The sequence below is a fragment of the Amblyomma mixtum genome, chromosome 5 (genome assembly GCF_055824585.1).
Source record: "Amblyomma mixtum isolate Tamu chromosome 5, ASM5582458v1, whole genome shotgun sequence".
NCBI classification, from domain to species: domain Eukaryota; kingdom Metazoa; phylum Arthropoda; class Arachnida; order Ixodida; family Ixodidae; genus Amblyomma; species Amblyomma mixtum.
In genome coordinates this window covers 162,140,200-162,153,817 of record NC_143016.1, presented here as the reverse complement: position 1 = coordinate 162,153,817, position 13,618 = coordinate 162,140,200, and the positions used below count along the sequence as shown (strand labels likewise).

Sequence of the window (13,618 nt, the reverse complement as noted above, 5' to 3'; positions counted from 1 at the left end):
GACCCCATTTAGAATGCTCACCTAGTCAGCGAAACACGCGGAAATATTGTGATCATAGGCTAAGAGGTGAAGCGCCGTGGCGTGCAGAAGAAATCCGGGAACATTTGCGCTGCTCATAACTTTGAAACAAAATGGTTCTGTCAATAAACAAAATAACAGAGGCGACAGGGGATAAACTTGTCGAACGGAGCGTTCTACTTTAATATGTGCCCCCACTACCTTGTTTATAACCAGCCACGCAGTATTGCCTCTATAAGCCATGGCCTCACCTGATTTTAGGAGAGGAACGACATTTAAAAAATGTAACACATGTCACAGCAAGAAATCCAGTGGCACTCAGTCAAATGCTTTTTCAAGATAGAGTTGAACCATCGCAATGATGTCCCCTTGAGCGTCACAACACAGAAGTATGCGTGGAGCTGTATGGATGGTCTTAAAAATAGTGCGCCCTTTATTACCAAAAGCATGATGAGCCGTGACCAACGTTTGACAACATTATAGCGTTCAAGCCACAATTTTAGCGACTATTTTATAGTGTATATTTCTGAGACATATTGGCCTGTACGATAAAATAAAACGGAACTTATGTGGCTCTTTGGTTTTAGGGATTAAACCAGAGCGTGAGTTTGTATAGGATGGCGAAAAAGTTACGGTCATACGCTTCCGTGTAGTGCTTTGTAAGAACTGGAGCTAGGGTAGGCTTAAACGATTAATAAAATGAAGCTTTCATCTCACTGGGAGTAGATTACTTGAATGGCGACTTAATCACTGATAAAGTTTGACAATGCGATAGCGTAAATTTGATGCACACCAGTGAGAATTTAATTTGTGGGTTCAAATCTCCCGCCGTTTGGTGTGATTTGCTGCATGCTTGCCAGATGGCGCTTCCAATCACCTTTTTTTAAGGCGGAAGCCTTTAATGTCCCATCGTTGTAAGCAGCAGTTGTCGACAGAAATGTCACGCTTTTAAATTGGTCGAAACGGTCGTGACGTCACAGTGCACGAATTTCAAATGGGGCCAATTGTACTTTGGCTAGTAACCATGCAACCAATTGAAGGGATCGTATAGTGATGCTCTAGGTGTGTGGGACTGAGCTTAGTTAATTGCTTAATTAAGAAATTAGCCTAATTCACTTTTCTAATCAGGCCATATAAATAAATAAAACTGAGTAGGAAATTGGTCGAGCTCGGGAATCGAACCCCGGTCTTCGGCGTGCGAGACGAGCATGCTATCCACTCCGCCATGCCAGCTTTTTTTTTTCTTTATTGCATTTTCACAACGGGTACAAAGAAGTAAAACTTGTCAGCAACACTTGCACTGACACGGCAGGTTAAAATTTTTTCAGTTCAACCAAGTCATCCAACACAGTTAACAAAGTTGCCTGATCAGGCAGTGCCTGATACACTTCCCTCAGACGTATGACACCTTCAATGAAATGCTCGCGTGGAGATCTCACAACTACTTCTGCATTGTTGAATTGTGTCCTTGTTTTCCATAAACTATGGAGGCCAAGGAGCATAATAGTGTCATAAGGGATGTCCTGTTTTCCTACCGGTAAGAACCTGATGCCATGCGGGTGTAGCGGTCTCGGTCATGTTCATTTATTTGTACGACAAATCGTGTCCCGCTTTATGTTTCTTCGCGACCAGAACGATATTTTTCTTCGCACAGTTATGCAAGTTCGTTTATGTCGATTACTACCAGGAGTTGTAGTATGCTCTGTTGAAAACATGCGTGGTACAGTGATAGGTTATCTGCGTGAAGTTGTGCTTGCGTGCAGAATGTTACAAGTGCGATTTTCAATGCAGTACCTCTGCAATGTCACTAGACAAAATCTGTATAAAGATTTAATTGAATCAATGCTCCCCGTACCCATTTACCAACTGTCAAACTGCGGAGGCCAAGGAGCAGATGTGCTCAAAAGGGTTAAAAGAATGCCAGTTTACCCATCTTTGAAAACTTTCTTCTTCAAACTTCATACCGGAACTCTGTCGGTCAAAACATGGATGCATGATAAAGGACTCTTTGTCCCTTGGTCAACAGATTGCTTTCTATGTAAAAAACCTGAAACAATAGATCACGTTTTTTTAGATTGTTGGGATGCGGTTTTTTTCTGGGATGTGCTTCAAAGAACAATCCGCCATGCCAGCTCGATAGTTTGGAATGAACAAAGGCGCGTCTAGTGGATACGGTGTCTTCGCTCACTCCCAGCCTCCTCCCTTCCCTTCCGGCGAGGTTTAGGTGTCCACCGAGATATGAAAGACCGATACATTTCCTTTCCTCAAAAACCAATTTACCGACGAGCGAGGGGTAGAACCGAATGGGCGATGCCGTTCTATGGACTCCCTGGCAGCGTTGCAAGACGCTGTCGCGTTCCACTCTTAGAGGCGAAGCTTAACATCTTAACCACACATCAGTGACCACACTTTAGGTCAAAAAGTGCCCCCCTGAATTTTGACGGCTGTCCATCGAGTTATGTGAGACAGTCACTGCGTAATTTCCTTTCCTCAAATACAATTTTCATTTTCTTCATTACGGGCCCTCTTTGTCTTCTTTCACTCCCACTTCCTCCCTTCCTCTACGGTGCGGTTCAGGTGTACACCGACATGACAGATAATTACTGCGCCATTTCCTTTTCTCTAAAGCGTCGCGTGCAAAGGGCGACGCATCGCGCCGAACGGGTGGTGGCGTTCCGTGGACTCCCTGGCAGCGCTACAACACGCTGTCGCGTTCCACTCCTAAAGGCGAAGCTTAAGCGTCATTAATTAGCAGTTAATTAGTATTCACACACTAATCGACAATTAACAATTAATTAGTAATTGTAATCACTTAGTACTTAGTACTCAAGTATATGTGACACCACCAGTGCCACAGAAGCAGTCAAAGTGGTGCGGAAAACGCTTTCGCCTCTGCGCACTTTAGACAGCCAAAGTGCCCCCTGAATATTTTAGGGTGCCTCATTGCGCCCGGTAACCCGCCGCTCCGTGCAGGGTGCTGCCATTCTTCGAACGGGCAATTGCTTCCTCCGTGGAGTCGGCGGACATATTTATGCCCACACCGCGCTTCGCCTGCAGTGGGTGCAGAAGCGAAAAGCAGAGTCCGCTCGGCCTCTGTTTTCTTCGGACGCAGGACTGGCAAGATTGCGGAGTGTCGCATTCCACTGTGCACGAACCACTCTAGAAATGAATAGAGCACGACCGCTTTGCAAATTACTGAAAAGAAAGCTTATTCTGACTGTGAAGACAAACCGTGACCAGCGACAGCTGCCAAAAACGTCGTAAATGCAGTGTGAACCACACTAAAATGGAACAGCGCGACTTTTGACACGGACGAAGGTCCCTGTATGCTACGCGGACAGGCGCTGCGACGTCGGTGCCTGTCCTCTAGTGTCTTTTCTTTCGTCCGTGTCAAAAGTCGCGCTATTCCTTTTTGATGTGGTTTACAAAATCGCCCAAGCATCAGTGAGTACAAAAGACTTTAATAGCGTTTATCGTGATTTCTCTGTCGTTATACCTGCCACCACTGCAGTCTAATGCGAAATGTTTGCGCAAAGAATTAGATTATTGTTTCTGTAGGCATTAATATTGTGACTCATGCTACGGCGTATATACTTTCATGCAAGCATATCGGCCGGAGTCGTATGTTGTTTTAGAGATGCTTATTGAAGAATAATTTTTATAACAGGCAGCTGTAGACTCATATCATGTTTTTTTTTTCGTGCTCACAGTAATGCTAGAGACCTTGATCTGTACTGAGTGACGCATGAAATACAAGCGCGCGTTGGCTGCAGCGTCCTGGTGTTTAAGAGCTAACGCACTGATTTTTGTAATCTGTTTGCCTAGCACTGAAAGTGTCGTTATAAATGGCTAAAACTGACATGAAAAGAAGCCAGACAGTGGTCACTAGGCATTATTTTGAGTGGCAGTTTTATGAAAAACCTTTCTTTTATGTAGGCGAAAGCTACCTGTGTGACGGAATATATATGTAAGTTGTTACTTTCTCTTTACTTCTGTTGATGCGAGTTTAAGTATAGCGGATATAGCAGACTTCGCACTTGTGGATTATATGGTTTGGTTTGGTTTGGTTTGGTTTGGTTTATGGGGTTTAATGTCCCAAAGCGACTAAGGCCATGAGAGACGCCGTAGTGGAGGGCTCCGGAAATTTCGACCACCTGGGGTTCCTTAACGTGCACTGACACCGTACAGTACACGGTCTAGACTCAATTCTCCATTTGTAGTGTTAGCGCACTGAATATCCACTGTGCCCTTACTCCACATTTCTCGGTCGTCTCAACAAGCATTATAAGGGCGGCTGGTGTTCGTTTGTGTTTAGAGCTTTAGCTCTACTGGTCGTGTTCCGAGGCTCCGAGTTATGCTGACTCCACGGATAGGCGCATAAAGGTGCATAATTGGTCCCCTGGGACTGTGGACACCTTAGACACGCTTTCAGCTACGAAACCACTCGAGTGCGGCAGATTCGAAAGAAGAGGAAATATGCATAACTGACCCCTTGGAGCACTGGACGCCTCAGTCGTGCTTTAAGCTACGTGGCGGTGTCCGCTGTAAGCGTTGGCATTGACAACGTTGTGCAGAAACGCGGCACTTAAGCCGTAGGCCTACGGGCGTTCATTGGGTTCATTGGCGTTGGCGTTGACAACGTTTTACACTCCGATCATTTTAAGGAAAGGAAGTGCGCATAATGGCTTCCTGGGTCAGTGGACGCCTGACACGCGATTTGAGGTACGTAGGGTGGTGAGAGAGGTGTGGACTATATGCGTAAGCGCTGACAATGCTGCGGCAGACACGCGGAACTGCAGCAATACGCCGCAGTGTTCATTGCGTGAGCAGACTATCACGATGAATCATTGACTGCCACCTGCCAGGGTGGCAGGGTGGCCGCGCTGCCTATTTATTGTCCAGAACGCACTTAACACAGACGCCAAGCACGCAATACAGAAGGATCATTCTGTGCACAGTGAGTGCACGCAATGTAATTCATGTATGATGTACATGCATTAAAATCGTCGGTGTTCGCATAAAACTAATTAAGCATTTATGTCAACGCGTCAAAGCTAACCACTATCATGCAGTGGCCTTCACGCGACACCTGCGCAATTCAGCATACTGTTGCATGATCGGTTCCCACGATGTGCCGACTCTTCTGCAGACCAAAGACGAGGACTGCTTTGTGAACAGCAGTGACTAACATTACCAACGATGCCGAAATTACTGATGGCGTTCGAAGAAGCGAGCGCAGGTAAAGGTTCCCGTCCTATCCGTGCGTATCTCGCTTCACTCTTCGCGATTTCTACGGTCACGAGCATAAAACCAAACACCACCGTATTTTTTTAGCACCGACATCACTTACACACGAAGGAAGACGATCCCATGTGTCTGTGAGAGGCGCGGCAAAGCAGGCGAAAGCGCCCGAGATAACGCGACTGACGGGGTTCATGAAACACGCAAAGGATACGCGGCGGCTGCAACGGCCGCGCGTATCAGACATTCAAAGGCAATAGAGATAGAGCAAGAGATCTTTTCTCTTTTGGGAACACTCTTGCGATTAGATTTATTCTTTACTACAGACGCTAGCGCCAATTCATCCTTCGGATACGTTCATAGTGGCAGGCGGACAAGTTACAGCTGCGGAGGGGTTTCTCTAATTAGGTGGAATGAAAGTTGCTCGCCCTTTCCTCCCCATGTCTCGCGTCGATGCGACACGCGCGCTCTGCTAAAGCATGTTTTGTCGATGCTTATCCCTCGCTCTCCCTCGAGCTTCTTATTTCTGATACACAGGCCCGCACTTTCAGTAAAGATTCTCTGTCTTGGTAAAGAAAACACCAAAAACGTTTCACGCTACGGTAAAAGTGGACACCTTACGCTAAAAGTAGAGCGAATTATGCAATGTGAATTGGATGTCACAGATACGGCGCACAATACCGTACCACAGTTTACATTTGTACTTGCGTAAATGAATAGTTTGTCATTATATGTGCGACCGAAAGTGTTAGTACTGGGATTGCTAGCGAGGCTAAAAAGTGCACCCATTTAACTGTATGCTAGGAAGCACGTTCAGCTCCAACGCGCATGGGCGAAGCGGGCTGGGGAAAGGTGAGCACAAACATGGGGGACGCCATAGCAGACGACGCGGTTGTCTTCACCGTAGGACACGGCGCGCGCATCGGGAATTCCTATCTTCTTTTTTCAGAGTCACAGGATTATACTTTTTTTTTCCTGTCTGAAAAGCTGCAAATTCATAAAATTTCGGCTTGTACTTATACCCGCGTGCACGTTTTAGGCTGTCTCGCACACGGATGGAAGATTATGAAGAAAACGACATCCAAAGTGTAGGACAATCGAATAGCAGTTTAACATGCGGGATGGTACACTGAGGTGATAGGGCAGCTTTTTTTTGTCCGAGGATCATGTGCCGAGAACCGCGTGTATTCAACTGCCAGTCTCTGGTGCGTGCTTTGGATGTCGTCGCATTCACATCTTACATCCGTGCGCTGGCCACTTAAAAAAGAGAACGTGTCTATATTCACTTGCAAGCCTTTGATAGCGTGGCCCTTTGCCACCGGTAAAAAAAAATGCGGGAGGGGGGTGCTCTTGTAAGCGCCACCTCGTAAGCATGGAGAAAATAACACGAAACGGTGGGAGGTTTGAAACCATTGGTGTGCTTCACCCGCGGTTCACTCAGTTACCGATCCTTCTCTCGAGTGGTGAGGTACCGTGCTGGCTGTTCTGACCCCAGAACACAAGCTCTGATGGTGGAGTGGGCTGACAAAGTCGACGAGGGCTATCTACTCGCGACCACTTAACGCGATCTCTGAGCACCAAGTTCTTTCCGACGAATAAAATGTTTTACAGTCAATGGTGCGCTTCAACTTTATGCTATCGTATTGTTATTTAACGCCAGATACTCGCAAAGGAAAGGGTTAAGTGCAGAGACATGAGAGAGGCATTTGCCTTTCAGCGGGCGTGGTCAGGCTGCTGCTGCTGATGATGATAAGCCGGGGTGAAATCAATGCTCATGAGATGATAAATTATTAAAGTCTTGAAACTCTGCTAGGCGCTTTGAGATTATATGTTCTTATACTCAGAATTTTCTACTAGTGAATGATGCTGGCTTGAAGTTTGAAACAAAAGAAGTGTTGCCTGATTCATGAATCGGTAATACCTTGGCGATTTTCCAGCCATGTGGTTTTTCTGGAAGTTTCTGTGGGATTTACGATAGAATAGAACTAGATACTTGCTGCAGGGTTTCGCATATCTTTTTTTAAAAATGGGCGGTATAACATTGCTACAAACAGTTCAAAACAAACGAAAGAAATCATTAAGCGTCTTTGCTTTGCTAACCTTTTTTTGCAGCTGGTAGATTCGAGGTACTACTTTTGTTGGTGCTAAAAGGTTTCTAGAATCGCAGCGAATTATTCATGACGCAATTAGGAAATGTAACTCTAAAGTAGTGTAGTTTTGCCTCTTTTACTTTTTTGCGTATGCTAGCCTCCTTGTTTTAAGTACATGATGTTCCATCTAAGATCTTTTACTCCATGTTTCTCTTGAATCCCCCCCATGTAATCAAGGATATGTCAGTTTGCCAGTAATGATTTGAAGACTTTAAAGAAGTGGATAATAAATATTGTACACTTCTTGCAACGTTGCAATGTTGGAATGTTTGCATTGTTTGTTTTCCACAATCACCCAGCAGAATGCGAAAATGAAAATTTAGAAGCAGGTGTATTTTGAAGGGAAATAAATATACTATCATAAGCTCGATTTTTATAACGCTGGAAGAAAAAGTTAAGCACGCGGCCGAAGAGGCTGGGATGATAGCCGTTTGGTTTAAGGCAGCAGGAGGCGAAATTTAATTTTAATATTAGGGTTTTAACGCGCCGAAGCGAAGAATTTGCTGGGAAGGACGCCATCGTGCAGAGCTGGACAATAATTTCAAGCACGCAGGGATTCTATAACGTGCGCTGACATCGTACCGGACACAGCAGCCTTCTGCGTTTCACCTAGGCAAGAACTGAACTCAGGTCCTGGGGCTTAGTAGTGAGCGCCATAACCACTGAGCCACCGGGCTGGCCGGGTCAGCAGTAGTCGCTAGCGGCGCGCGACCGTCGGCGGCGCAAACTAACCAGCTTTGGAGCGGGATGTGAAGTTCACAAGTCTGTGCCGGAGCCGGTTGCAATAGCGCTTGGAGTTGAAGATTTTATTTTTTTTGACGCAGGATATCATTCTCACAGAAAGTTTCGGGACATTCCTGATAAGTTCACCCTCGTGTTCGGCGTCAGGATCGTCCTGAGATTCAGCCTCAAGTTCGCACAATGCTTTTCGTTATTCACTAAGAGTTGGAGCTAAATTCATTTCATTCTCTTTGTAATGTAGCGCTACTGGAAAGAACGAGATTAACTTCAATATTAGACTGCACATGGGTGTCTTTCTTCACATTTTGCCCCCATCAAAGCACGGCCATTCCCTGCGGCTTCACTTTACGCGCTACAAGTGTTTGCTTTAACATGGAAGCGTTTGCATAACAGCAGCTAAGGGCACGGACAATGCGTTCAACTCTACTGGCAAGAACAAAAGCCGCATTGCAAGGTCCATAGGGCATCCTGAAACCAACAAAACTGAAAGAGGATAATGTAGAGAGAGGGCAGGAAGGTTGCTTGCTCGGCAGAACGACCCAACTGAACAAGGGAGGTTAAGGCCTCTGTGTGCTTAGGCCCCGCTTCGACACGCGGATACGCCTTCGTCGGGGAAAAGCGTTCATCATTGGCGGGGTTTAAATAGGGCCTTCGCTCAGACCATAAAAACATGGGGAAGGGGAGGAAGGTGTGATGCGGAAATTCTGTCAGTACAGGGAGTGGGAACTTGAAAATCTCGTTCAGGTTGGATGACAGCTAAAGATAATTAACCAGTTTGCGTGCAAAACTTTAATGGACAAATACGCCAGTTAGCAGAAATAAATGCGAGGTGTCTGGGTGATGGAGAGATAGCGAACGCAGGCTTGAAAGGCTCTGCGTGCACGCATGGGGACCTTTGGCAGGTGGCATGGTTTGACTGGCACCGGTGACCTGGAAAAACTAGGAGACAGCAATTCAGGAGCACACCGAACGAAATACGGGGCAGTAAATGACAAAGAATAATATAAACGGATTCGGAGCAAGAGCAAAATGTAATTTCGGGGGGGGGGGGGGGGGGGGTGCTGTGCAGCGAAGGGTCCGTGAGAAATGATAGCAGGAGGTGCAGAGCATAAGGTGAAAGTAGGTAAGAATAAACGAATAAAATAAAACATTAAAAAGCAGTGAAACATTAAAAATTTTTTTCCTCTGAGGAGGTGGAAGAACTTTTTAAAGATATACATCAGCTTCGGAATGTGACCGAGAAATTGCAAGTTTTGTTTTGAAAACTTGTGGTAAGGTTTTAAAATTGTAGGTAGGCATGCCTCACAGTATATTCTGTCTTGCAGGTTGAAGCCTGATTTAAGAATGAGCAGTTTAGGATCATCAGGATCGTGGCGACGTTGATTAGAATGTTAAAAAGGTTCCTTTTCGGCATTCTTTCCTGTGTAATCCCAGCGGCCATCTAGTTTCGCGATCATTCATTGCCCACCCTCTCCGATATATTGCTTCTGAGAGGAGAAGGACTGAAGCAAGTAGATAACATTAGACGACGCGCAGTTAAAGCAAGTCTTACACTGGCATCCAAGACTGAAAGAGGGCCGGGCCGACTGGTTGCCAGTCAACGTGAAAAACCCATGCCAAACAAAGTGTGGGTATTGGTGGTCAGAGTTTCGTGTTCAAATCTCGCCTGAACCTCCGCTGCAGCTGAACAGCAAGGGGCATAGTACATACAGACTATACTATTCTGCTGCTAGACCACTTTACGGATTGCGCACGTCTCTCTGGGACCTTGTATCTTTTCACTCCCCTCCGAAGTGGAGTCTACTGGAACGTGTTGCACTAACACAGTCCATCCATTCTCTACCACCCTCCACGCAGGTAACCAAGAAGGGCAACCCGCTGCTGATGCTCGTGGAACCGGCGCTGCCGGCTCTCAAGTACATGCTGCCGCTGATGGCGCTGCTCGCACTGCCCGAGCTGCTGAGCACGGCGCTGACGAGTCTCCGAGGCATGGCGGCGCTGAACGCGGGATCATACGCGGTCCAGGCCAGGCGCAGGGGTCGCAGGGGCGTCCTGGATGGCCGCAGGGCGGGAGCCCCGGGCGGCGTCGACTTCGTCGAGGGCGCGCAGCAGATGATGGCGCTCCTGACGCGGCTCGACGAGGCCGTGCAGCGCTACGGTCAGCAGGAGGCCTCTTGCCAGCTCAAGGCCATGTGCGAGTTCCACCGGGCAGGCATGAGCCCCGAGGCGGGAACTGTGGCCAAGAACATCATCTCCATGCTGAAGTAAGTGCATTTTGTACGGACGAATGATGCACGGCTTGGCTCTCGAGAGATACAAACTAGTACGTCGTAAGAAAGGCACGGAAACGGAGGCACGCCTAACAGAAATGATAGCAGTTATAAACAAGCATTGAGTAACTCCTACGTACGGATCTTCTTTATGTGTGAGCTCTTCCAAGAACACAGGCAAAACTACACAAAAGCCTTTACATGCTCACTATCAAGCCTTGCATTTGTACGGTCTCGTCCAACGTCGACTTACGCTTTAGGGGCAGAAAATCGCTCCTCTTTACTAATTTCGTGCCGCTCACTTTCTCAAAAGCACCGCAGGAGAAAAGTCCTCAAGATGATCAAGTGTTCGAAGCGTACGAGGGTACTCGCACGGACGCACTTCGCCCCGTGTCGTATTGCGTGCCTGCGTCGTAAGCTTCAGTTGCCCGTCTTTCCGCGGTTCGTTACCGTTATCAGAGAGCGCGTATATCATGCGGCAGGGCTGTTCTTTTGCTACAGGTGCTTCCAAGTCTAGCACCTCTACCTTAAGCCAAATCTTGAAGACAGTCAGGCAGTGTTGGCTTCAAAGGCCAAAATGTGTAGCAAGCACTAGCGTCAACAATCGACTGTATTCTGAATTGTCACTTTAGCTGTAACGCTATAATGCTATAGTAGCTATACTATGCCTATTGCACAGAGGCGGTGATATATGCGGTGTTCTTAAGCTGTTCGTTTTCTCCGGAAGAAAAAAAAAGTATTTGAGGGCTGACCTATGCATTGCTTTCCATATTCTAAACTCTCTGATTGCGTTGCTTCGGGATTGTTTTTTCATTGCCGGTAAATATATTATACCGCCTTCGACGGTGTCCTCTCTGAGGGTACGTGTGGGAACTGTATAAAAAGGTAATGTTAATGTAAATGTAATATAAGGTATGCATAGCAGCAGCCTGATTGCGTTAGCTGTAACTTGTCAGGGTTGCATCTGTCCGGGTGCCCTGCGCTCCCCAGCATGAAAAAATGGCACCGCAGAAGACTGTAAGCGTGATAAGCAATGTCGCTTCGCAATAAGCAACAACTCTTTGACTGCCTTTTTGAAAGGGAAACTGAGAATGAACGAGAAGGAACGCTACCTTGAACATATATAAAGTGCTGGTGTTGAAAACTACATTAATGGTGCTCGTTATTAGATGAAAACAGAGTGTACAGCTCATTCGTGCTTTCGTAGAGAAAAATACAAGGGCATCATGTGAATGAACGTTTATGAGACGTTTTATGTCCAGTATAGCCGGAGATGAAAATTCGGGTTCTAGAATGTAAGGTTACCAAGAAGAGCCCTAGTAATTACCCGAGTGCTCCGGAAGGAGCACAAAGGTCGGGGTTGGAAGCGCCCTCTACGAAAGGTGCGATACACCGGACATATAGGACAGCATTTACAAAGCGACATGGCAAGCAGGAATGGCTGACGATCGACTCGGTTCTTGATTATCAACGCAAAAGGCTTACATGAACCTTTGGCAACGAAACCTAGCGTCCTTGTCGGTCTTCAGGAAGAGTGGTTCGGCATAAGAGGGTTCTCACACAGCTTCCACCCTCTCCGTTTGATGGCGTTCTACGTCACACCAGCGGTAACTCAGGACGTTCTACGTCCGCCGCTTACGAACGTGGGTGGCGCTGATGAACACTCTCAAGGTTAGGTTATTTGTAAACATAAATACCCCCGAAAGCAGAAGATTTGACAGCCGTCGCCGTAGCTCAGAGGTAGAGCACCGGACACGTAATTCGGAGGTCGTGGGTTCGGATCCCACCGGCGGCATGTGGTTGTTTTTTCTTCTGCTTTTCTAATCAATTACCTTCAAGCGATAGCATATTCAATAACATTCAAAATTGATCAACACCACAAAATAAATAAATAAATTTAAAAAAAAATCCCCTGTGCCCCTTGGTTTCTGTGGCTGTTGGCTTCTCTCACAATGATGTTATCAGTAAGTGATACTTCCGAAGCTGCAGGGAACTGAACTGAGGCTATTCAGATTGCTAGGCGAGCATGCAACCTTTAGTCCACGAAACCACGTTGCTTCTTAGCGTCTAAAGGTGCACGTAGTGTATGTATGCGTTGCCTTGCGATCTTATGCTAATGAGTAGGTGTGTCATTAGAAAGTTGGTAAAAACATAAATGAAAGAAAATGCAATCTTCTTCAAAGCACGATTTTTCAACTCATTGTATGTAGCTTAGGTCAGTGCTGCACAGGCGGCGGATTGCCACGAATTGTTCTTCTGCGTAAATGGGCGCTTAGTAACGTGGTTTAGCTGTTTTTTATTATATGCTATAGGACTTTGTGAATGCGGCGAGCTAGCAAAATTTCCTTCCGAAATAAGTGGAAAGCATCTTTAAAGGTTACAAGACGAAGGGGCCGATCGGAAAGCTTTTCAAAGGCGTAAGGTTGCACTCCGTGGTATTTTATTTCATCAGCGGTGAAAACGAAACAAATGTACAGACACGGGAATTTTAATACGCTACATCAGCCGTTGCGAATGGCTGACTAGTACTTGCCAAGATCATATAAGGCGCAGCGTATAAAGAGAGACATGAATAGATATGGGTTTTCTAAGAGAGCACATTGCCTGCGTTGCGTGAAGCGGAGTGCGGAGAGGGTCGCGATTAGCTTTAATGTGCATGGCTCACATGTGTATTGCGACACAGGCTCACTGTACTTGGGCACAGGGGTGGAAGTCGCTGAAATGACGATACTGAGGCGGGCTTTTTGGGGAGTCAGACCTCGAGTGCACAGTTCTGGATCGTAAGCTCGTCTTGGCGCTCTGCCGAGGATGCAGGCATGCGCCATGGAAAAGTTCTGATGAAGACACAGAGATGTGGATATCTGCATTTTAGCTGTTAATTTATTTATTTATTTATTTTTTGCACACCGCCAGCCTGAGTGTTAGGTTTTAGGCCGGAGTGGGTGGTACAGAGCAAGAAAGCATACAGTAATACAATGAACAATAAGTCGAACAAAGGTAGGCCTTAAAGTAACATGTACAACCCAAAGCAAAAACTTGTACATAGACATTTGGTTAAGACAATGGCGAACACTGCTGTGCTTTGCGGAACACACTCATAAAAGGAGATTCTGTTGAACACTCAACCGCACTTGCAGGTAGGTCATTCCAGGTGCAGACTGTTCGAGGGAAACACGACGCTTTAAATGAATTGGTCCT

General features: G+C 46.4%; 1 protein-coding gene across 1 annotated transcript in view; it reads left to right on the top strand.

Moving 5' to 3' along the window:
- LOC149344344 (uncharacterized) overlaps positions 1-13,618 on the top strand; it is a 78,856-nt gene that overhangs the window by 63,332 nt on the left and 1,906 nt on the right. Inside the window, exon 3 of the mRNA XM_089542607.1 lies at positions 10,008-10,414. Coding sequence (XP_089398733.1) covers positions 10,008-10,414 — 407 coding nt within the window. The remainder of the gene's footprint in view (positions 1-10,007; positions 10,415-13,618) is intronic.